The 26452-nt window shown below is 40.2% G+C and overlaps 1 protein-coding gene across 1 annotated transcript in view; it reads right to left on the bottom strand.

The window, feature by feature from the left end:
* Positions 1 to 26452, bottom strand: part of MTCL3 (MTCL family member 3) — a 43118-nt gene that overhangs the window by 795 nt on the left and 15871 nt on the right. Inside the window, exons 4-5 of the mRNA XM_028117098.1 lie at positions 8207 to 8278; positions 761 to 1936 (exon numbers count right to left, since the gene is read on the bottom strand). Coding sequence (XP_027972899.1) covers positions 761 to 1936; positions 8207 to 8278 — 1248 coding nt within the window. The remainder of the gene's footprint in view (positions 1 to 760; positions 1937 to 8206; positions 8279 to 26452) is intronic.

Genomic DNA, 26452 nt, shown 5'->3' with positions numbered 1-26452 from the left:
CAGTTGTGCCTCTACAAATTAGGATGAAGGAAAAAATGCTGGTTTTCCCTGTTCGGGAATAGTTATTACTATTTCTCTGAATCAGTGTTGCATTAAAGTTAAAGTATTAACACTCCTTCCCCAGTCCTGAGAGTCTCCACTAGAGAGCTGGCAGTGATTATTTTTTTTCTAGAAATAATGATTCTGTTATTTCCACTTGTGGTAAAGGAGTGACTTCCATTTGTTCCTTTTGGTAGGGCCCTAGACACAATATCCTCTCTCTTTACTGCTGGTTTGTGCATTTGTCAGTAGTTATACAACAATCCTGGATATTTAAAACATTTAAAAAAATTTTAAACTCAATTTCAATCTTGGTTTAAAACCTGCAAATACATAATTAAAGATTCCCATCTGGGATCTTCTTGCAGCTTGATCCATTAGACTCAGTAAAGTAACACCGAACATATTGACAAAGAAATAATATATCTTAAAGATCCTTTAATCTTTACACAAAAACTGAGCGGGTGGTGTGTGTGTGTCAATTTCCTTTTTAAACAAAACAGAGGGGAGGGAGTTCCTAAGTGGGTTACGAAAACCTGAGGCCTGAAGGAGAGCGTGAGAAAACAGGTGTGCTCTGGGGCTCCGAAGCCCAGTGAGGCTCTGACCGGGGACTTCCCTAAAGCGGGGCGTGGAGGTCGGTGCGCGGAGACGCCCCATCAGGGACCACGAATCCGCGGACCAGCCTCGCCATCGCCGTGGCTCGCAATAGGCAGAACTGTACCTGACTCACGGATATGGGCTCCTCGGCGCCGCGGTCGTCCGCAGACTTGGGCACCTCGAGGCGGTCGATGAAGGTCTGCAGCTCCTTGCGGAAGGCTTTCATCTGCGCGTTGATGCGGTAGAGCAGCTCGTGCTCGCGGATGCGGCTGCCGTCATCCTCCTCATCCATCAGTCCGAACAGGTCCCCGTTGGCCACGTAGATGCGCGCCTCTGTGATGATGGTGCTAGTGTCGGCGATGAGCCGGTCGATGGTCTTGCCCAGCCGCTCGGCCTCCGAGCGGATGTCCTTCATCTGCTGCCTGTCGGAGAAGCTCTTCGGCCAGGGCCCGGGCGCCGGGTAGAAGGAGCGGGTGGGTGTCAGGCAGCGGATGTTGCGCACCTCCTCCGAGTCGCTCTCGCCGCCGATGGGCCCTTCGCGCTTGCGGTGAGGCGGCCGCGAGTCGTCGTCGCTCTCCTTCTTGCCCGCGTCGCTCTCGGCGTCGCTGTCGCGGGGGCTGCCGCGGATGCCCAGGTGCGAGGCCAGGTCGTAGCGCTGCATGTTGGACATAAGCACGCGGTTCTCGTACTGCAGCTGCATGACCTTGCCGCTGAGCTCGTTGATCTGCAGGCGTGCCGCCTTCAGCTCCTCCTGCAGGGCCTCGGTCTTGGCGCTGTCGTGGTGTCGCGCGCTCTCGTGGCCGCCGGACTTGTACTTGTACTTGTTGAGCTCTGCCGTGATGCGCTTGTTCTGCTCCTCCAGGTCGGCCACGTTCCGCCGCAGCAGCTCCGTCTCGTCTTCCACCAGCTGCAGGTGCTGCCGCAGCTCCGACAGGGATTCGCTCTGCTCCCTCATGAGGGGGTTGGCCGAGCCGTTGAAGTCGTCCCCCCTCAGGTCGTCGAGTTCTGCCTTCAGGCCTCTGTTCTCTACCTCCAGTTCCACGATCTTCCTGCCCAGGATGTTGGCTTCTTCCTCCACCAGCCTCAGCCGCAGCTTGAGCTCAGCCTCCCTGGTGCTGGGAGGCCCCCCGGCTTCTCCTTTGGGCAAAGGACTGTCCAGATCTCCATAAAAGGATCTGTACTTCTGAAGCTCGTGTTCAAATCTGTCCTTTTCTTTATCAATCTTGGCCATTTTCTTTCTCATCAAAGCAGCTTCTTCCTTCACGAACTGCAGCTGGCATTTCAGATCCTCATTGTCCTCCTCATTTGGGAAAAAGAGGGTAAGAGGGTAAGAGATCATTTTTATGTAAATCAAGAAAACAAAAAAAGTACACCTGCAAAAATAATTGCTTTTTCTTGTAATTAAGATTCAATGAGACCCAGAGAGAGAGAGAGCAGTAGATGCTGTATATTTTCTACAAATTGTTTAAATTATTTGGCAGATAAAAGATGAAGACAATATCACATCCTGGAAACAAAGAGAGAAAGAAATATAAAAAGAGAAACACTATGGTCATCACTATCCAGAGACCATTATGTGTTGTAACTGAGCACAACCGTGGGGCTGTCATTTCAACAATGTTCCTTTTGTATGTTTTGTTTTTTACATGATTTGAATTCCCCTGACTGTAATAAATGTGAAACCTGTTCCCTGGAAGGAACACGCTGCCATTTATCGAGCACCTATTCTCAGCCAACTTCTGTAAAGTTCTTTACACGTATGACCTAATTTAATGTTTAGAGTAAACTTAGTAATAGATATTAAAATACCTGGTTTAAAGCTACTCCATAACTTTTTCAAGGTTACAGAGCTATTAAGTGGCAAAAGACAAAGGTGAAATTTGAATTCAGTTCTGTCTGACTCTAAGGCTCATAATAGCTCCGAAAGAGGCGAAAGAGCAAAGAAAGCAATCTCTTCATCTGTATTCAAGGCAGAATGGCTTATTTAAAGGCCTTATTTAAAGTAAGGAAAATTTAACACTGGAATGGCCCATCCAAGGAGAAACTGGCAAGTGTTTCATCCGGATCGCTTTAAAAAAAAAAAAGATACATTCCCAACAGTCTGAAATGAATAAAGTTGGTTCTGCCCGGTAAATGGATGATGGAGTAGATCCTATAGAAGCTCTTTTCACAATTCTTAGGACACCCTGCAAACACTAATCATCGACTAAGTTGAAAAGTACAAACAAACAAAAACTGGAAATCAACTTGCTGAGAGCTAACTAATATCAAACTACATTATTATGCCCAAGGACACATTTCCTGAGGACAATTTCCCCAAATTCTCTTTTAAGTATGTTCTTTGAGTCAATGGTGTAACTTCTATGGATTTTGGTTTCCTCATTTTAAATATTTTTTTTAAAGATTTTATTTATTTATCTGAGACAGAGAGAGCACATGAGCAGGGAGAGGGGAATGGGGAATAGGGGGACAGAGGCAGAGGGAGAAGCAGACTCCCTGCTGAGCAGGGAGCCATATAGGGGACCTGATCCCAGCACCCTGAAATCATGACCTGAGCTGAAGGCAAACGCTTAACTGACTGAGCCACCCAGGCGCCCCTCCTCATTTTTTAAATGGAAATAAAAATGCCTTCCTTGCCCAGCAATGAGTCAGCTATGTTTGAGATGAATTGTAGTAAAGTAGCAGCAACCACTGGTAGTGAAAATAATGAGCTTCTTCCAGGGTTGCTCATTAAATATGGCCCAGAGCCTTTGAGATGGAAGATGTGGAGAGCAGGGCACAGGTCTCCTGTCCTCCTTTCTGCTAATGAGAATTAGTATGGAAGGGTTGAGAGCTGCTGAGCGCACAGAGCCTGACTGTCACATTCTTTATATCATTATACCCTGACATGAGCCCTGTGAGGAAGGTGATCTAGGTCTACTTTATAGATAAGGCAGATGAGCTTCAGAAAGGTTGATTAACTTGGTAGAGCACAAGTTAATAAGTGACAGAGCACATCCGGATCCAGACCGATTCTAAAACTTATTCTTTCTACTGTATGTGTTGCTTCTAGAAAAGCAGCAGAAGAGAAGCAAAGTAGGGCAATGGGGTAAAATAAAAGAAATTGGATGTGTTGGCTAGTATACTTTCCTCTAGAAGGGGTTTAGAAGAAAGGACAGAAGCAGAGAGAAGAGATGAGAGAATTCCCAGGAGCACAGTGAGAGAGAAGAAGGAGAATGTATGTTACAGAAAGATTTGGCATGAAAATCCATTTCACAAGGGAAGAGAGAAGCTGCTCTACAAGAGACTATGTGCTGGGCCCTCAAACTAATTCAGTGAGTATGAAACTAAGGACACATAACAATATTTAATATCACATCAGCGGAAGACTCAAAGATAACCCTGATGTTTCCAGCTTAGGCGTCTTGATGGATGGGGCTGCTAATGACAGGGATAGAGAATGAACAAAGAAGATGGGTCTGAGTGTATTAAAATACTGTCTTTGAGGTGTGTCAGTGGAGGGGCTATTTAGTGGAAACATCTATCAACAGGCAGGTGGAATCTTAGGCCCACGATTACAAAGATTACACCTCTGACTCTGTAGAGAGTTCAGGTCCAAAGGGAAGGACACGAGAATGAGATATATAGAGGTGACGGTTGAAAAAAAAAATAGAGGTGATGGTTGATGTCATAGCAGTGGTTTTGAAAGCAACTGAAGAGAAGAAGAAAAGAAAGAGGGACACATAAGAAATGGTTAAAGTTGTGGCAGGGGCAGGAGAGTCAAATATCATACAAGACTTAGAAACATTGTTTGAATAGAAAGGTGACCAGCAATAAGCAAGTCCAGTATGCTTTTCCACAAACTAGTTTTTGTTAGGAAGTAAGAGTAGGGGAGACTGGGAAGTTAGGTTGGGCTACGTGTATGGTAGAACTCCTTGATTGCAAGGCTAGGCCTTTATTTGCTAGTAAAAAAAAAGTTAGTAAAATGTTGCAGTGTGAATCTAACCAAAATAGCACTGGATGTGGTCTAAGTCACAGACTGGAGCAGAATCACACCTCACTAGGCTATGTGAAGCAAACATAAAAGAGAAGGCTACCTGATTTGTGTATATGTAAACTCTCCTGTCTTAAAGGAATGAAAACATAAACCTTATTTTAAGACTTGGACATATACTACATGTAAGAAAGTCACTATGAGGGAGAATGATGGGCACCATAGTAATTATTTTGTATTTGTTTAAAAAGAAATCTTTTCAATATACAAAGTGTGATAGTTTCTATAACACCAGGAACTTAAGAACCCCCTAGGCAATGCGCCCTGCATACACAGCCTGAAACCTAAGGATTATAGCTGCATTTGCAACTGAGCATGGAAATACTGAATATAAACGCTAAAAACGTTAAATCGAGATGGTATGGAAAGTGCCTGGTTGACAATGACTGGGCAGTACATGCTTGCTCCTATTTTCTACAGCGAATGCTAGGAAAGAAACATTACAATGCTTCCAGATGTGAAGCAAGTTGTCTCTTATTTTTGTGTATGTTAAAGACTCACTCTTAAGAAGATACGAATGACATGTGATGAAGGGAAACATAAAGATGATGAGGGGCTAAAAGAAGTAAGCTGAGCCCAGCTTTGATTTAGCCACTACTAGATGCTAAATTGCACTCCTAATGAATTGTATGCATTAAACTCATTTAATAAATACAACAACTCTCTATTATGATCCCGTTTTACAGACGAGGAAACAAAGGCATGGAAAGGATAAATAAGTCACGTAAGGCCATACAGCTGGCACTGAGTATCACACTGCTCTTAAATGCTGTGTGACACCATTTCGCAGTAAATAAAGTCACTGTGCTTCTGGAGGAACATGTAAATAATACATCAAAGAAGCTAAACCAAATAAAAATGAAGTACGAAGCCGAACAGATAACAGTAGGTGGAACCATATGGAACTGCCATTTGCATAGGTCAAAATCACAGCATGTTGGCAGTTTCATGTGGCTCAACCTAGATAAAGGAAACACGGCAGTATTCAAAAGTGCATACTGAACATGTTGCAGTATCAGACACTAGACCACGGACAAGTCAAAGCTGAATAACATGACCCATGATGACAATCTGCCTTGACCAAGTATGGGAGATGAATATGTAAACAATAGAAGGGGAGGCTTGCAGTAATCTAAGAATCAATGGTCCTCAACCTTGATTGAGCAATAAAATCATCTGCAGACTACTTTATAATTGAGATCTCCCATCCAAGACAGTCCCGGTCAAACTGCTGGGGTGGGTTTTTTAAAAACTACAGGTAATAATCTCTGAAAATAAATGAACTGGAAACACTAGCAGGGACCTCCATGGCCACAAGAGCACACTTATAAATTTCCCAGACGTTTGGGCCATGAAATAAAAACTGATGGACTGCACTGTTTCTTGACTGTTGTAAGGTCCCAGGTCCCGCTAGGAAACTGATGAAGGCTTGCAGAGAGGTGCCCCTATGCACATAGAGTGGGAGGGTCATAGAGCTAGAAACAAACTCTTAAACATTCCTGGATAGGGCGCCTGGGTGGCTCAGTTGGTTAAGCGACTGCCTTCGGCTCAGGTCATGATCCTGGAGTCCCGGGATGGAGTCCCACATCGGGCTCCCTGCCCAGCAGGGAGTCTGCTTCTCCCTCTGACCCTCTTCCCTCTCGTGCTCTCTATCTCTCATTCTCTCTCAAATAAATAAATAAAATCTTTAAAAAAAAAAAATTCCTGGCTAAGAGCTTATTGTTGCAAAAATAAATAAACTTTAACATGGGAAGTGTAAGAATAGGCCAAACGTGAGTTTTAAAAGGAAAAAACTGCTGATTAAAGCTGACTTAGGATTTTAGAACAGTGAGCATATAGCCCCTTCTCCATCAATGAGGTGGAGAAAAGAACTGATGGCAACATGTGAAATGATCCACAGCAAAATATGTACAGAAGGTGGCGAAAGCTATGGCAAAGGCAGAGTGAGAAAGCTGTAGTGACAAAGCCTCTTTGAACTTGGTAAGAGAACGATGAGAAAAATAAAAAATGGAGTAATGATCTTGCTCTGAGATTCTCTGGGATTTTTGAACTGCTGACGCTTCTTGATGTCCTTGTGCCAGTACCAGGAGAAAAGTTAACCAAGAACAAAGCAGAAAGAGAGAGGAAAAGGGAAGATAAACAGTCAAGATGTTGTTTTATGGGGTGCTTGGGTGGCTCATTCGGTTGAGGCATCCGACTCTTGGTTTCAGCTCTGGTCATGATCTCCTGGGTGGTGGGATGGAGCCCCGTTGCTCTCTGCACTCAGCAGGGAGCCTGCTTGAGATTCTCGCTCTCTGCCCCTCCCCCCACTTGTATGCTCTCTCTCTAAAATGAATAAATAAATCTACATAAAAACCCATTTAATATGTTGTGTTTTTAAAAAAATTGACACCAACTTTTCCAAATTTTGGATATTTCAATATTGCTTTAGTTAAAATTATTATCTAATGAGAAAACAACTTGTAAGAATAAAAAAAGGTATGCTATAGTATGAGATTCCAAATGATGCATGCAAAAGTCAATAACTAGCCAGGTGTTCTTGGAGAGCCATAATGTCACTTGCCACAATGCCCCCCAAATATTTCCTCTTCTGCTTTAAATTCTCCCTCATTACATGCATCAGCACCTTCTGCTCATCCTGAAAGCAGAGCTAGTCTTTACTGCGGCTGTGTTTCTAAAGTTCATAACAAGCCCAGGTTGAATATATCTTTTTCTTTTTTTTTAAGATTTTATTTTTAAGGAATCTCTACACCCAATTTGGGGTTCAAACCCACAACCCCGAGATCAAGAGTCACACGCTCCACTGACTGAGCCAGCCAGGCATCCCTTAGTACATGCTTTAAGTTTTATTTTTATTTGTTTCCTTGCTTTTGCTTCCCCAATCACTGGCATAGAGAATTACTTCTTCTAGGGCCTTCTCATCACAAGCCTCTTGCTTCCCTCACCATCCCTTCCTACAGCATTCCTTTCTCTACTCACTCCTGATGCTATAGGAACAGCCATTCTATTGACCTTATTCATTATGAGTGAAGAAGATTAGCACTAGGCATACAGTTGTCAAACATAGCAACACATAAGGTACTAATGGCATTTTGCTGTGTGCTCACACCACAAAAGCAATAATAGGGGTGTTAGTGTTAGCTTTATAAACAAAGACACTGAATGCTTTAGGGGCGCCTGGGTGGCTCAGATGGCTGAGTGTCTGCCTTCGGCTCAGGTCATGATCCCAGGGTCCTGGGATCGAGCCCCACATCGGGCTCCCTGCTCCGCGGGAAGCCTGCTTCTCCCTCTCCCACTCCCCCTGCTTGTGTTCCCTCTCTCGCTGTGTCTCTCTCTGTCAAATAAATCAATAAAATCTTAAAAAAAAAGACACTGAATGCTTTATACTGCCTGTATCTACAGCTACAAAAGAATATGCATAATTAAACATTTTTTACATGAGTGCATCTGGCTACTATGTCCACTTACAGATGTAGCTTATTATTAAATACATTTAGAGGCGTTTGATGTACTAGTTGAAATTTTATTTCCACATACCTCTGTGGGAGTCTGTTGAGTCTTTTTTTCAGATTTTGGCAAATCTTTGCTTCCTCTTCTTTTTAAGGATAGCTGAAACAAAGCATAAACATATTTAGTTTGGTAAATTATCATTTTAACTCAATTTTATGGTTTTAAAAGTGTCTAATGTCATATGACAAAACCAAACCAAATAAACTGTGTTAGTTCAATAATCATAAAGGAGGAAAAAAAAATCCAAACCGGATAGATTTTTATGTATTTTTACTTTGGCCTGGGATACACTTCTCAGTAGAAGAGTAACTGGCAATCGTCTAAATAATTTGAGGAAGACAGGAGACCCACTATGAAACTGCAGAGAACACCTTGGATAAAATTTAGACTGATGACCCAATATATTACATGTTCCAAACAAAAGCAAATCCTTGTTAGCATTCCTCTCTAAAGAAGAAAAAAAAGGAATAGGGTATTTCCAGTTGAAGGCAGGTTTTCATAAGCTTGTAAATACAAACTTTCAGTGGATTTACGTAGAATCTGAAGAATTTTGCTCTTTCGTCACCAAACATCTATGCAAACAAATACAATACCATATCCACATACACACATGTAATACAGTAGGAAATTGTTACAGTGAACTGAAGAGGACAGGCTCCATCTAAGGAGCAGGCTGAGTGGGAATGAGCTGCAGCTGATTGGTGCAATACAGAAACGTGGGTTTTTTCTAAAGAAGCTAGAAATCTGGATTGTTATGTATTGGTTGGCCCTAATTGAAATTCAGACAAACAACACTTTGTAAGTAAAAAAAAAAAAAAAAAAAAAAAAATCTAGCGCCAGATCCTTTCACGGACCAGCAATACATGATCTCCAGCACTCTGTTCTATTTCTCAGCACCAATATAATAAGGAGTCCCTCTGTATAAAAACTAATCCATATGTATGAATACCTACCACATACCTGATATTGAACTGGATATCCAAAGATCAATTAAACAGTGCACTCACCATCAGGAAGTGCACAATATACCGTGGGAGACGAGAATCAAACAATTATCGTACCAGTTGGTAAATGCCATGCTTTAGGTTCTGTGAAGCAGGGGCTTTGTCTTAGTGTGGTATCACCATCATCAGAATAGTATTTGGCACAGAGCAGATATTGGAAAAAAATATTTGCTGAACTAACGAAACATATTCATAATGGATGTATTCATAAAATATGAGGTTCTGAGGTCAAACAGGAGGATGGGGGTATAGGCTGAATGTAAAAGCAGGAAAGGCTTCCCAAAAAAGAAGGCTTCATGAATTTGCAAAGAACCCCAAATTACAGTTTCCCCGTGTTAGTTTCTAACCCATATCCAGTGTTAAATGCAAGCATATGTTCAGGCCCAGAAGGCAGGGGAATACATTGCTGCAACTGCTTTCATTCAGTATGAAATTCAGACTACAGAGCCAAATGAATGGCCCGTGTGCTTATCTATTTCTACTTCTTTACAGAAAGATGTTCTCTATGTTGCTTGTTAAATCTTAGAAACAAAGGCTGTGAGGACTGATTCACCATAACCAAAGGTGGTGTGGGAACCGATCAACAAAAGCAGTCCCAAGAAAACCCAAAAATACAGCAAGCTGAACTAGGGAATCCTGGAACAGTCTGGGTAGGAACTACCTGCAAAGAAGCAGCCAAATTCACTTCATTAAATATTTATTGAATGCTTTTTTTTTAGGGTATTTTATTATATGTTCATTTAGTGCTAACCAATGTACTTAATAGGACTCCTGTGATACAACAATAATAAAACCGGCAGAGTCACTGCTCATTATGAGTTTCCTAGTTTACTCGGCAATCGTTCTATTCGGTCTGCAATTTAAAACAGTGTGATGAAAGCAATGATAATGTAAAAACAATAGTAACTGGTGATAATTGAGCACTAATTCATGTTAAACACTTTACATATATTATCTCAATTAATTCTTAAAACACCGCTCCCCCCTTTTTATAAAGATTTTATTTATTCATTTGAGAGAGAGAGACTGAGAGACAACAGGAGCAGGGGGAAGAGGTGGAGAGAGAGGGAGAAGCAGACTCCCTGCTGAGCCAGGAGCCCGACACGGGGACTGAACCCAGGACCTGGAGATATGACCTGAGCTGAAGGCAGACGCTTAATCATCTGAGCCACCCAGGCGCCCCTAAAACACCCCTTTGATTTAACAAGCTCTCCAGGTGATTCTGATGCATGATAAAGTTTGAGAGGAGCTGGTCTAAAATCACTGCTCAATAGGTAGCAAAATCAGGTTTTGACCCAAATCTTTTTTATCTTTATTACACTAGATCATAAGGGAGAAAGGCTTAAGCCAGTCTGGGGCTGGAGATGGTGTGGGGAGCTAGGGACAATTTCTAGAAAGAAGTAACCTCTTATCCTGAATCTGGGAGGGAAGAGTCAGCCAGTAGAAGACGGAGAAGAGGGAAAAGGGAAGAACAAAGTATTCCATGTAGAAAGACCATTTCTGGGACACAATTCAGTCTGTCTGTAACAAAATGTGAGGACAGCAAATGATGCTGATGGCATGAGTCAGATCTTGAAGGATACTGAATAAGGTTGTTGCAAGCAAAAAGTATCCATAGTCAGACTGTCATAGAAGAAATATATAGACACAAAAGTAGAAGTCCAAATGTCCATGAGGTAAAGGGACATCATGCAAGGGAAATGAGGGAAAGTATGCTCTAAGATTCTGAGAGCTTTTTTGAGTGGGTCTTTAATTTTCATTCATTCCATAGATATTTGTTGAGTTCTGGCATATATATGATACTATACGGTTATACAAATGCGACTGAGGAACATTTTACTCTTTGCCCCACAAGGAGCTAAGTGTTTACAATGGTTAAAAGGATGCAGATAATTAGCTAAAACAGTAGACAGAATTAAGGAAGGGCAATGAATGAAGAACAAACAAAATATTGAGAGGACAAAGAAGCAACAATGATTCCAGATCTGAAGAGATCAGAGGAAATCATCTGAGATGGCTGATCTTTGAAGAATGTACAAAATTTCAACAAAAATAAAACCAAATTTAAAAATCAGCAAATACTCAGGGGAATAGGTGTGCCTTTAAAGACTCACTGACTTCAGACAAGAAGTAATGGGGGTAGAGACTACAGAGCTGAGGCAGAAGGAGATGCTTTTAAAGCACTGAGGTCAGCTTGTGGAGCTGAGAAATTTAGACTTTATCCTGTGGGCAATGTTAAAATGAGCCCTCTAAATTAATATTGGAGAAAAGCTGAAACCAGGCCATCCTTTCCTAAGAGGCATTTTCTATTTTACTTTTATTTGAATATTACTCAAGTGGGGTGTCAAACCCAAAGCTCTGAAAAGAGATTTCTCCTTGAATAAAGGTAAACTGCCTGTAAGGCACTTCTAAGACAAGTACCTTCAAGGATCACATTTAAATTTTCAATAAATATTTAATCATCTTTTCATATTCCAGTAAGTTTTTATTAACTTTCTGACTCCAATAAAACAAAAGATAGGACTCACTTGTGTAGAGAAAGTTGGAGAACTAACGTAAGTCCAGTCTCTTTCTTGTGAGTGTAACTTTCCATCACCAACTCCCCCTGCTTCCCCCCCCCCCCCCCCCCCCCCCCCGCCCCACCATCATCCTGCCCCACCTGCATGCACAAATCCAGGAATCTCCTCAGGGAAGCAGTTTGGGACTCCAGAACTAAATCTCACATTTTCATCTTTGTTCTCAAAGTAGGCTCTTCAGATGGTTCTCCAGATAGATAAATGTGTTCAAAGCATGTCCTGTCCACATCTTAATTCTTTTCCTTCCCAGCCTCAACTAGTCCAAAAGAGGCTGCTATTCTTTTTCATCCATGTAAAGGCCAGGAATTAAAGGGTTTTTCCAAAAAACACATGCTTGCACAGCAATTATAGAAAATGGATTGTTCGTGTTCTAAAAATATGTTGAGACTACCTTTTTTTCCTCATTTGAAATTTGGTCCATTTCTTAATATATAGCATCTTTATGTTTTCAGCAATTAAACAGAGGAAAGCCTGTCTAAAATGGCACGGAAAGACATGATAATGTATAATAGTCTCCTATGTTTTTGCTAAAATTAAAGAGACCCATTTGTTCAGTGATGAAATCAAGAAGGAAACTAAAGCTGTATTAATAGCTAGGATTTACTGAGCACTGTGTGTCATGCACATTCTAATCACTTAATATGTAACTACTCATTTGATCTTACAAGAGATTTAGGTTGACACCATTACCTGAAGCACACAAAGGATAAATCACTCAGCTAGTAAGTGTTAGAATCAGGGTGTAAGTTATCTAGCTTCAGGGTTCTTGTTCTGAATAATTTTGTTACAATGTTACTCCAAAGGAAGAAAAGTATAGGGTTGGATTATTTCTGATGGAGTTCTCTCTCCTGTTACACCACTGCTGCATGCTTGGGGCCCTAGTTTACATATATTACACAGGAGAAATATGTTTTTCTATTTCAACATAGGGCTCACCAGCAGTGAACACACACTCACAGTCATCCCCTAATTTAGGGGAACAGTGGGAAAGAGGCATGGGGATTTCTGGTGGAAGTAGAGAGGCAGGAACTCTTGCTCTGCTGCAGTCTTAATATTTATGTCTCCCCCTTTCCACCCCCCCAAATTCGTATGTTGAAATCCTAATGTCCAATGTGATGGTATTTGGAGGTGGGGGCCTTTGGGAGGTGCTTAGGTCATAAGAGTGGAGCCCTCATGGATGGGATTAGTGCCCCTACCAAAAGAGACCCAGAGAGCTCCCCAGCCCTTTCTGCCTGGTGAGTATAGAAGCCTGCAACCCAGAAGAGGGCCTTCACCTGGCCATGAGGGCACAAGTCTGATCTCAGACTTCCAGGCTCCAGAACTGTGAGAAATAAATTTCTGTTGTTTATAAGCTACCCAGTATGTGTTTTGTGATAGCAGCTCGAATGGACTAAGACAGGCTTCAACCCATTTTGAAGGGAAACTGGAGAGGTTCTAGAAGTCTTCCTCCTTCCCTCCTACTACATCCTTGACACCTACCAGAGAGCGTGGCAGAGAAGGGGCCAGCAAGGGCACCCAGAGATTGCGCTCACGACCACGTTCTCCACTCTCTCCCTTAAAAGGGGGGAAGCAGCTTTATACTAAGACATGATCTTGGGAGCCAAAGGGAATGTGGGGGAAGGAGGCAGACTAGGATAATCAGGTCATGGCGTTCTGTGCAAAACTGTCCAGCAGTTTTGGTCTCACTCAGAATCAGAGCCACACTTTACGAAGGCCTAGGAGACCTTGATCACACACTGGATTTGTCCCGGTAATGTTTTCCAAAGACTTCACCAGGCTTTAACCCAGACCAGTTAAAACAGATTCTGGGGTTAGGCCTAGGCATTTTTTCAGAGTTTGCAGGGTGAGTACCAGGCGCTCTGAGAATCACCGCTCTGCTGCCTGTGGTCAGTCGGCCCCCCACCCCGAACAAGCTCTTGCACCTCACCTGCCACCACACCCACCCCTGCTTTCCTTGAGCTCATGTGACAGGCATCCTTGTGGTCCCTCAAACATGCCAAGCATGCTCCAGATAGGGGCCTTTCCTCTGCCCACAACACTCTTCCTTCCTATGCTCCCATACCCACCCTTGCAACTCCTTCAAGGGTCCTTAACCGGAGACCTTCCCCAACCATTTCATATAAGGTAACAAGTAACACCATAAAATACCTCCTCTACTCTTGTTCGGTGCACTGCTTCTTCTCACCCTGCTTTATTTTTCTCCATAGCTCTCTCACCCTCTGACTTGTGTATTTGATTCATGGCTAATCCTCATTCTGGAACATGAGCTCTACCCACATTGGAACTTTGTATTCTTTGTTAGAGGTCCACCAGCTACCAGGTCATTGCTCAGACAATACCAACTGAATGAAGAAACGACTACTTTGATCTTACGTCTTATATAGATTTGTTTTCTGAAGCATTCTAACCCAAGCTGGTAGAAGGTCAAAACAAACACATAAATAAAAGTCCATTTAAGCTAAAATTAACAAGTCAGGAAACAACAAAAATAAATAAATAAATAAAAGTCCATTTAAAGCTTGTAAAAATAAAAATGTCTCATTGTTTTCTACAGAAAAAGTCTGAAGCAAATAATGTATGAGCTGAAGAGTATTTACGATGGGACATATGATATACCGTCACTGTGCTTGAGTCCTTTTCTTGATTTTTTACCAATCCCATTTTCCCCAGTGTCAAAAATTAAGATTCTGGGGGCGCCTGGGTGGCTCAGTCGTTAAGCATCTGCTTCGGCTCAGGTCGTGATCCCGGGGTCCTGGGATCGAGCCCCGCGTCGGGCTCCCTGCTCCGCGGGAAGCCTGCTTCTCCCTCTCCCACTCCCCCTGCTTGTGTTCCCTCTCTCGCTGTGTCTCTCTGTGTCAGATAAATAAATAAAATCTTTAAAAAAAATTAAGATTCTGGGTCTCAGAATCATTTTGTAAAAGATATCTGGTACCAACACTCTTTGATGGACTGTCAGCTTTTGCGCTTCCACTCATCGGTTCCTCTCACACAGTTTCTCTTCTGTCCCTGGCCCTCAAAGTCTCCAGAACCTGGGCTTCTCTTCCTGCCTTCAAGCCCAGGTCACGGGGACTCTTCTCTGAGTTGTTTTCTAAAAGTGCCCTCTCTTTGGGACGCCTGGGTGGCTCAGTCGGTTAAGGGTCTGTCTTAAGTTCAGGTCATGATCCCAGGATCCCCGGACCGAGTCTCACCATCGGGCTCCTTGCTCGGCGGGGAGTCTGTTACTCCCTCTGCCTGCCACTCCCCCTGCTTGTGCTCTCTCTTTCTCTCTCTGACAAATAAATAAATTCTTAAAAGAAAGTGGGGGCTCTCTCTCTGCTCTCAGTCATGAAGGGACCAAGTCAGTAACCCTCCCGACTCTTTCACTTTCCCTAGCCTTGGAGAAACATCAATGTGATTACTCTGATGTAAACTGAGTCATTTTCCATATCATATCACTCATCAAAGGCCTACAAAAAATACTCTGGAAATCATGGGCATAAAGGCAACTAAGCTTTGGGCTCCAACCACTGTCTGTTATACATTAGACTTAAGATTTTTTTTACTGATGAAAGCTTTCCACAGTAAGACTCTTTACAAAACTGGTTGTATTTTTCCCCTCCCAATAGGCAGTCCATTTGCAATGGGCCCCATTAGAGGCAGAGTCTATTTCTGTGCCTCTTCAAACAGGGCTGGCCCTTTGACTTGCTTTCAGCAATAAAATCTGGTGGGAGTAAGATGTGGTAGGAGAGGTGACATGCTAGTTCTGATGCTACCCTCAAGGGATCTGGCACACTTCTGCTGACTCACTCTTGGACACATGCTGCCCCATATGACAGGTCTAGAATAGCCTAGAAAGAGTCACATGGCCTAGTTACTCCCATTGTCCTAGACAATAGCCAACAAACTTTCAGATGCAGAGCCTTGATTGTCAGCTGTCAGCTGGCCAAAAATAAATGCAGGGACCCAATTAAGACCAAAATAATCTATATAGAGGACCACAGAATTAAGTAAATAAACAATTATTGTTTTAAGTCACTAAATTTTGGGATGGTTTGTTACACAGCAAAAGCTGATACATTTACCAAATATTTTTCGCCATTGGAATTGAAAAAGCCCTGGTTGACATTTATGAAAAAAAAAAAATCCCCTATTCAAAATTCCAAAAAAGCAAAAGACTCACGTAAAAGGTCAAGAAAAAGAGTTGAAGGCGGTTCTCAAACACAGGAAAAAATAAAGCTCAAAGTACTTTCCTTGTCTTATTTTTCTCCTGCCTTTGTCAATATTTTGATTCCATATTTTTTAATAAAACTGAACTTTAAACAAATTATTATAAAGGCTCACCTTTCAGTTCCAGATGCAGATGCTTCTTTTTCATAAAAGTAGGTGTTCAATTAGCACCAAAGGTGTGATAGAGTTAAAAGCTAATAAAGTTCATCCTAACAGTCAGGCTTATTACAGGGTCTGGCTCAGCACATTTTTGAAGTTCACACATTTGAACTTAGCTTTTATTCTTCCTTTTCAGGAAGAAGTGATATATACACATTTTTGGTGTTTCCCTAGATCTAGGTTTCTTATTTATATGTCAGTTCTATCTTTAGTTTATCAAATTTTGATTGTGCTTTTGTTTCTATAATTTCCCAGGCAGAGGAAAAAAAAATAACTTTAATTTTACAAGACTTTCTACTTAAGTAGAAATGTGTAATTGTATAAAGAATCATTTCAATTCACAGAATTGAAAAGTTCTTTCCAGAACTTAAATGCAGTTGTACCCAGAAAATCCTCAAGACTTTCTACTTAAGTCAGTTCACAGAATTGAAAAGTTCTTTACAGAACTTAAAGGCAGTTGTACCCAGAAAATCCTCAACTGTAATGTAAGGATTAGATTTTTCAAATTTCTACTGATGGTTAGTTAAGAAGACCCAAATTTGGAAAAGAACAGAACTGAGAACAGAGGAAAAGAAAGTCACCCTTAATTCATCTACTCCAAGAAACAATCTTGGAAGATTCAGGAAAGGAATTGACCAACAGTTTAAATCTGGGATTTAGCAGAAAATACTAATAAATAAAAAAACTGTGAACTTTTCATTCTTAGGAAAGATAGGGATGCCCTTCTGGATATTGACACAGAGGTGCACGTCACAGATGTGGAGAGGTAGACCTGGTGTACAGAAGTGTGTGTCATGGAGGTGGAGTCCCACATGTGCAGGAATGAGTCAACCTTCTTCTGCCAGAAGGTCATCTTCTTTTCTGTCCTACAAGCCCGGACCCCATTCCTGTCTTCTGAGTTATCAGGCTTCCACACCTTTTTTTTTCTTTTTTCTTTTTTTTTTACCTCAAGTGAATGCCTAAATAAAAACTTTTAAAAGCTGGTAAAGCTGCTTTTCTTGTTGTTAAGCCTCAAACCATTCCTATTTTTTCTTATTTTATTTTTAGATAAAAGAATCCAATAAATTTTCCTTTTTTGACTTCTCCATCCTTCTCCCTTTGTGCTGAGATAGATAGCTACAGCAGAGGTCAGGTTGACTATAGAGTTGTATAAATTCTTTATCGCTAAGGAATATTAATGAGTGAAATTTGTAGAGCATGCTATCAAACTAGGCCACTGATGAAAGAGAAAACATGAATCTTTTTGCCTTTTTAAGAATCAGGATTATCTCAAGGCCACATGGCTTTGAATGGCTCTAGATTTGCATAGTATCTTTCCTTTATGAAAGTCGGTTTGGTACCAGTAATTACTTTGGAACTCTTCTGCTCTTTTCCTAGCATATTGCTTGCTAATAGTGCATAAGTGTTTTTATGCTGGAACTCACTTTCCATGATTAGTACAGTGAAATTCAGGTAAGCCAGAAACTTAAAGAGCAAAATATTGAACTTCACCCCAGAAAATCAAAGAGATCTTAAAGACCATGGGATATCAGAGAGAAAAAATAAAAAAGAAAGAAAAAGAAAAAGAAAAAAAGAAATGGAAGTTTCTCTCATTAATGGGATGTGTTTATACTATAGAACCAGAGGAAGTGAAATTGTGAGGAAGCGGGAGTTGAAATTGTAATAGTTGGGTCTTACATAAAATATCCCTTTTAAAAGTTAGGACCCAATAAGGAGCACCTGGCTGGCTTAGTTGGTAGAGCATTCAACCCTTAATCTCACGGTCGGGAGTTCAAGCCCCACGTTGGGCATGAAACCAATAACTGCATGCTTTCCATTGTGTGCTTCATACCAGCCATATGATCAAAACAACTCCTCGGTCCTTTGGGAGAAACAGTCTCTGTATTCTCTAAACTACTCCAAGGACCCTCAAGGGGCTCAAGGTTTCTAATCCAAGAAACTCTCACGTCATTGTAGAAACCCTCTTTTGGAGCAGGGTATAGGTTGTTAGTGGGTTTTCCAAATTACTGATAATAAACGGATCCCAAGGAAGACCATCTTGCTTTTAAAAAGCAAAGACAACATAATAGGTGCTTCTCTGTCATTCGTGTCATATGTTACACCAGATAGGAACCATGCAAACGCCTCAGAAAGTTTCACACAAGCAAGAGATTTAGAACAGGAAGTTCTCTCAGTTGAACTTATTTCTTTAAATCTGAAAACCTGGTTAATGACTTTTGAAATAATAATTGTTAAAAAAATTATTTTATGCCTTAGACACTTGATCCACAGTAAATATATACTTACTCAGCTATGAATGTCATCAGCAAATGCAGAGCTTTATATTCCCTTCTAATTTGCTCTAGTCAATGAATTGAGCTCTATGCGCCATTGCATTTAGCAACTAAAATGCATTTAGAAAATTATGGCTGGGGGGGCGCCTGGGTGGCTCAGTTGGTTAAGCGACTGCCTTCGGCTCAGGTCATGATCCCAGGGTCCTGGGATCGAGCCCCACATCGGGCTCCCTGCTCGGCAGGAAGCCTGCTTCTCCCTCTCCCACTCCCCCTGCTTGTGTTCCCTCTCTCGCTGTCTCTCTCTGTCAAATAAATCAATAAAATCTTAAAAAAAAAAAGAAAATTATGGCTGGGCAGTGATAGCAGGGCTTTATGGCCTTTTTCTATACTGAGTCAAAGGAGAAAAACTATACTGCAGCCAGCATTTATAAGCTGAAATGGTGATTTGTCCAGTCTTTTTTATATTGTGTCTCAACCGGGCTTCTACCTTATTAATACAGAAGTTTTTGTATCAAGTTCAGAATCTTGTAAGAAATATGCTTAAAGTGCCACTGCAGTGGCAGGATGCTAAGGAGTGGTACCTAGGTACTTTAAAATGATTCTTTATACAATTACACATTTAAGATATTTTGTGATAAAATTTAAAAATCAGAGTATTCAATTAATTTCTGAAATGTACTGAAAAAGAATAGTTGTAAGTTTCTGGAATAATTCCTAGGTTAGGTTAAAAAGTGACAGCCCACAGTTGTGCTTTAAAATTATTGGAATTAGTTGCCAGTTTTTGAAATGTGTGGGTGCCTGAGTGGCTCAGTTGGTTAAGTGAGTGCCTTCGGCTCAGGTCATGATCCCAAGATCCTGGGATCAAGCCCTGCCTCAGGCTCCCTGCTCAGCAGGGAGTCTGCTTCTCCCTCTCCCTCTGCCTGCCGCTCCCCCTGCTTGTGCTCTCTCTCTCTGTCAAATAAATAAATAAAATCTTTAAGAAAAATAAAATAAAATGTGGACAATTTACATTCTAAAAATCAAGATTTCCAGCTTTGCTTGAAAAATGGGAAGATCTGGCAAAGTTAGGTCCTGATTATGGCATGACATCCTTGGGTTGGAACTAAATATTGAGACATACAATATCCAGTTTGCCCCATCAGTCTTAACACAAACAGCGTCACTCATTTATAAAACCTGCTTGGCCCCTAGTGACAGTGAAATGTTCAAACTCTGCCTTGGACTGCTAAGGTCATGTATGTGGAAGGTGCCGAAGAAACCAATCTTCCATTCAGCACCCTACAGGAATCCTTTATATACTACCTAGTCTCTGCCTGTGCTTTTCCAGGAGCTTGCTCCCATAAGAGGCAGGCATGCCAATCCGTTTACAAATGTCTCTAATGGATAAAATGTGTGTATTCTGATCCTAAATCTACTTAAAGTTGAAAATGACTCAAAGTGGGGTGCCTGGGGGGCTCAGTCAGTTGAGCGTCTGGCTCTTGATCTCAGCTAGGGTGTTGATCTCAGGGTCGGGAGTTCAAGCCCTGTGTTGTGCCCCATGCTGGGCACGGAGCCTACTTTAAAAAAAAAAAAAAAGTGATTCAAATAATAAATCTACCTTACCTTCTGTCCATTGACAGATGAATGGATAAAGAAGATGTGGTATATATATACAATGGAATATTATGCAGCTATCAAAAGGAATGAAATCTTGCCATTTACAACGATGTGGATGGAATTGGAGGGTATTATGCTGAGCAAAATAAGTCCATCAGAGAAAGACATGTATCATATGACTTCACTGATATGAGAAATTCTTAATCTCAGGAAACAAACTGAAGGTTGTTGGAGTGGTGGGGGGTGGGAGGGATGGGGCAGCTGGGTGATAGACATTGGGAGGGTATGTGCTATGGTGAGCGCTGTGAATTGTGTAAGACTGTTGAATCACAGACCTGTACCTCTGAAACAAATAATACATTATATGTTAAAAAAAAAAAAAGAAAAAGAAGAAGAAGATAGCAGGAGGGGAAGAATGAAGGGGGGGAATCGAAGGGGGAGACGAACCATGAGAGACAAAGGATTCTGAAAAACAAACTGAGGGTTCTGGGGGGGTGGGGGATGGGTTAGCCTGGTGATGGGTATTAAAGAGGGCACGTACTGGGTGTTATACGCAAACAATGAATCATGGAGCACTGCATCAAAAAAAAAATCTACCTTATCTTCTATATTAAATACCTCCAAATACTGGAAGAGAGTGATCACATGTCAAGTATTTTCTTCTTCAGCCTATATATATATAGGGAATGCAGGCAATTTCTTCTTCAGGATATATATATATATACTCCCCAGTTTTTTTAAACATTTATCATATGACATGGTCTCATATCTAGCTTTTGATCAACTAAACTCCCTAAGCCTCTTTTCGTGTAAATAGCTATAAATATACTTCTATCCTTTTGTATTTGTGTACATCTTTAAAAATCACATCATAGGACATCACATTTATTCATATTAAATTTCCTCATTAATGAGGGTTTAGCAGTCTATGTTATCATTTGATTTTTTGTTCTGACTTTGCCTGTTATCTTTTTAAGATTTTATTTATTTATTTGACAGAGAGAGAGACAGCTAGAGAGGGAACACAAGCAGGAGGAGAGGGAGAGGGAGAAGCAGGCTTCCCGCTGAGCAGGAAGCCCGATGCAGGACTCGATCCCACGACCCGGGGATCATGACCTCAGCCGAAGGCAGACGCTTAACAACTGAGTCACCCAGATGCCCTGCCTGTTATCTTTCTTGATTGCTACTAAGGAGGATTCTGCTTAGTTTTTGTTTTGTTTTGTTTTGTTTTTTTTGCTTAGATATTCTTTAGAGTTTAATAGGTATTTACTAGAGACATAGTTGAAATTATTTGAAAACAAATGGCATAAGAAGACTGAGTTAACATCCTGTAAGGAATTTATGAAAACATTTATGAAAAAAGCATGACAATCACAATCTTTATAGTTTCTATCACATACCAAGTAAGTAAAAATCATGAATAAAGTATGATTACAGAATATTTTCTCTGCAAATCTTAAGAGGACTGAAAAAAAATCTTGTTTCTATGGTTTAATTCAGTAATAATCAACTATTCCTGAGACACTGGCCCCCCTTTTTTTTAAGGATAGAGAAAGTAGGGGAAGAAGTCATTGGTTTAATAAAAAAAAATCACATGGCATATTTAAAAAGACAAAGAACTAAACCCAAGCTTTCAAAATGAAATAACACATCTATGGAGTGTGTTTTGTTTGTATGCGTACGTTCACATTCACAGAGCAAATGAGTGTGAGTCTGTGTGCATGTCTGTGTGCATGTGTGAACATATATATGTGTGTTAGGTCCTGGAAGGAATTTCAGCATATCTTAAACACTGCTCAGTAAATTCTAAAACACAAGGACAAACAGAATCTCCATAACCTCTATCTATATACCAAACACATAATCTGAAATCTATTATAGATATCACTAGAGAACAAGGGCTCCTTGAAATCTTAAAATCTGATTTTACTTCATATTAAGAGGTATTGTAATGTCCTTTGGAAGTGTATTGCATTTGACCAAATTAGTCAGTTCATTTCTAAGTAATTTTGGAATAAATGGACAATCACTAAATTTCTGAAATTTTAATTTGAACAAAAACAAGTACCATATTCTAGGCTAAGTAAATTTACTTAGGCCCTTGATATAATGCTCAAGAACATACACATGTGAACACGCATCTTTTTTCGACATGAGAGCAACTTAACAGCTACACATATAGTAGTGCCTTTATAAATAATAAATAATAAATAATAAATAAGTCCCCAGGGGAATACATGCATGAATATAAGAGCATGAGATAGAAATGGAATAAAAATAAAATATTCCATATATTAAGGAAGTTATGGAAAGCAATCACAGGTGAATCAGATTCATTTCCTAAGGTATTATATTTTAAATAAAATTTACTGTTTACATTGTTAGTCAAATAGAATTTGGGGCTAATAAAATATGGAAGCTATCACTTTCTCCTTATTAAAATATACTTGAAGGCAAAGATAAAAACACAGATGCAGTAACATTGGGAGCTAAAGTTAACAGTCAAGCATCTTCCAGAATCTGAAAAAAATTTCCCTTAATAGCAGTATCAATGGAATTCAATGAAGAAACATAATGTATCTTAAACATAACCTTTACTGTCTAAAACAGAAAAGAAATGGAAATGCAGACCAATCAAAACCAGACATCCCTAAATCTTAAAAGGTTAAACACAAATTTACCATATGACTCAGCAATTCCATTTTTAGGTATATCCAAGAGGAATGAAAACCTATATTCACATAAGGATTTACACAAGAATATTCTTAGAAGCATTATTCCTAATAGCTCAAAATTGGGAACAACCCAAATGTTCATCTACTGGTGAATGCATAAATATGGATAAATAAAATATGGTATCCATACAATACTATACTATTCAGCAATTTAAAAAAGAAGGAATGAACTACTGATAGATGATATGACATGGCTGAGCCTTGAAAACATTATGTTAAGTGAAAGAAGCCAGACATAATAGACACATACTATATGAGTCCATTTATATGAAATGTCCAGCAAAGGCAAATCAATAGGTAGAGGAAGTAGATTAGTGGTTGCCTGGAGTACCAAGAGGGAGGGAAGGAATGGGGATTAGCAGTAAGTAGGCATGAGGGATCTTATAAGGTAATGAAAATGTTCTAAAACGAATTTATTGTAGTAATTGCACACCTTGGAAAATTTACTTAGAGATCACTGATTTGTATAGTTGGAATGGGTTAATTATATGACATGTAAAACATGGCTCAATAAAGTTATTAAAAAGCAAATCACTAGGCAGCCAATACTTCTATGTCCCAGCCCTACTTTCTCTACTACATACATAAATATCACACAGATACTGCTTTATCGTGTATCTGGAGAAAGGGCCTGGCTGATTTGCAATCAGCAGCTCTCAGGTTATGTAAACTCCAATGCTCCAATACAAGTAGGAGCCAAGCAGGGAAGAAGTTAGATGATGAATTTGTGCAATGAATCATTAGATAGGTTCTTTTCCTATCCAAGGCTTCATGGGTAGAACCACAGGCAGAAAAACCTTGGGAACACCCAAATTGGGGTTTGTTGGTTTTCACATACCACTGGTAAAAAAAAGAACATTTTTCTAAGATTCAAGTTTTCCCCATATTCAGCATGCCTGAGTGCTCCAGTAATAGACTTTCTCATATTCCTTCCGAACAGGCCAGAATTAGATAAATGTCTACCAGCCATCAGATGTTGGATTGGAGCTGTGTGTATCAAGTTGTGCGATAGCTTTGAATCTGAGAGCAAGCAGTGAGAGGGACTATGAACTAGTGACACAGTGAGTGTGGCTTGAGGAAAGTCTGACATTCGATGATATTTTTAAAAAAGAAAAAAAGTAGAAAAAAATAAAAGTGCATTGGACAAAGGCATTTCAGTGGGGAAAGGATAGTCTTTTCAAGAAATGGTGCTGGGGCCGTTGGAGATCCATATGCAAAAAGATAAATTTAGATGCCTAACTCACACCATACACAAAAATTAACTCAAAATGGATCATAGGCCTGAACGTAACTGTTAAAACTCATAAAACTCTCAGAAAAACAGTAGAGTGATTTTCCTGTAGGTTAGGCAGAGATTTCTTAGAAGTGCCATCAAAAGCATATGTGATAAAAGAAAAACATTCATAAATTGGACTTCACCAAAATCAAAAACTTCTGCACTGCAGAAGACATCATAAAGAAAGTGAAAAGGCAAGGAACACAAAAAACATTACAAACCATACATCTAATAAAAAAAAGTGTATCCAGAATATATATAGTTTATATATTAATTTTTTTAAGAGTTTAAGCTCAATGTAGAGATTGAACTCACCACCCTGAGCTCAAGGCCCTGAGATCAAGAGTTGGACACTTAACCAACTGAGCCACCCAGGCACTCCCAGAATAAAGAGTTTAAATTAGAACTTAAGAATAAGTAGACAAATAATCCAATTTAAATGAACAAAAAAATTGAATAGATATTACACGAAAGAAGATACACGAATGGAATATAAGCACAGGAAAAGATGTTCAACATTATTAGGGAAACACAAATTTAAGCCACAATGACATACCACTTAATGCTCAATAGAATAGCTGTAATAAAAAAGATAGGCAATAAAGTTGGCAAGGATGTTGATAAATTGAACCCTCTTTTGCTGGTAGAATGTAAAACGGTACAGGGGCTACCAGGGTGGCTCAGTTGGTTAAGCATCTGACTCTTAATCTTAGCTCAGGTCTTGATCTCAGGGTTGTGATTTCAAGCCTGGTGCTGGGCACCACACAAGGCATGGAGCCTACTTAAGAGAAAAAAAAAAAGAAGACAATCAAATGGTACCTTACCAATTTAAAAAAAAAATGGTGCAGCCACTCTGGAAAACAGTTTGGTAATTTCTTTAAAAAGTTAAACATAAATTCATCGTATATCCATAAATTTCTCTTAGATATTTACCCAAGAGAAATCAAACATAGGTCCACACAAAAACTTGCATGTGAATGTTCATAGTAGCATTATTCATAAAAATGGAAAAAACTAATATCCATCAACTGAAGAATGGATAAACAAAATGTGATATATATACTTTTTTACATATATATGTGTATATATACACATAATCAAATATTATTTGGAAATGAAAAGGAATGACGTATTGATAAAAAACATTAGGCTCAGTGAAAGAAGCCAGATGCAAAAGGCCAAAAATTGTATGATTATAATTATGTGTATTCACAAAATACAAAGCGATAGATTTAGAAAACGGATTAGTGCTTGACTGGGGTTAGGAGTGAGAACAGGAGGTGACTACAGGTGAGCACGATAGATAAATGTTCTAAAATTGTATTGTGGGGATGGTTGCACAACTCTGTATACTTACTAAAAGTCATTAAATTGTATACTTAAAATGAATTGACAGTATGTAAATTATATCTCACTAAAAGCTGTATTCAATAAAATGTACTGGGTAAACCAAGAAAAATGTATTCAGTTGAAGAGAAAGGAAAAAAACAAAAATATATGTTTGAAAACTATTTACTCTAGAAAACAGAAGGCAGCTTTAAAAATATTGTATTCTTAATAAGATAATGAACATGGCCTCTATGAACTAAAAATAGAAGGTCATGGAGGAGATTAAGATCTGAAGACTAGGAAGCTATTGGGAATAAGAAAACTCACAGAGGACACTAAACTTCAATGCAAGAATTAGGGAGTCCCTGGGTACCTCCATTTGCTAAGCATCTGCCTTTGGCTCAAGTCATGATCCCAGCATCCTGGGATCAAGCCTGGCATCTGGCTCCCTGCTCAGTGGAGAGCCTGCTTCTCCCTCTCCCTCTATCCACCCGCCCGCGCCCCCACCCCCAGCATGTGCTCTCTCTCAAATAAAAAAATGAAATACTTTTTAAAAAAGAATACTTGTATGTGTTTGAGAATATAACCTTGAATTCAATGTAAGAATTAAATTTTGCCCTGGAGTCTTCAAAGAACACGACTGACATAGCAGAAAAAGAACTCAATGATACTGAGAACAAACTTGAGAATTTGTCCGAGGACACAGGTGAAAAGGACAAAAAAAAAGGTGAAAGGATGAGAAGTAGTCGGGGGTACGAAGTGAACAAAATAGAGCCTGTGGGATTGTCAAGCCTATACTACAAGAAAGCTTCTCTGAGATAATTAATAAATAAGTGTTTATTTTCAGATCAAAGAGTCGACATGTTCTGGACATATAAACAAAGACCATCACCTAAATATGTCCTGGCGATGTTTTTGAACTGGTTATTCTCCTTAGCTATCCAGACTCATTCTTGCCCCTTCTCTGTCCTGCTCTGTGCTTCAGGGGGCTGACCTGGCATACTTTTTTACCTATGCTCCCTTCCCCGCCAGTCACCTTCTAGTGGGGTTTGGCCAATAGAAGGCATGGGCAGAAATGCTGAGGGATGGAGGGTAGGAGGAGAGAGAGTCTAGGCTATT

The sequence above is a fragment of the Eumetopias jubatus genome, unplaced genomic scaffold (genome assembly GCF_037043125.1).
Source record: "Eumetopias jubatus isolate StellerSeaLion01/CBP00866 unplaced genomic scaffold, mEumJub1_p1.0 scaffold_6, whole genome shotgun sequence".
NCBI classification, from domain to species: Eukaryota; Metazoa; Chordata; class Mammalia; order Carnivora; family Otariidae; genus Eumetopias; species Eumetopias jubatus.
Note: the sequence above shows the minus strand (reverse complement) of the source record. Positions and strands in the feature narration are given on the sequence as shown.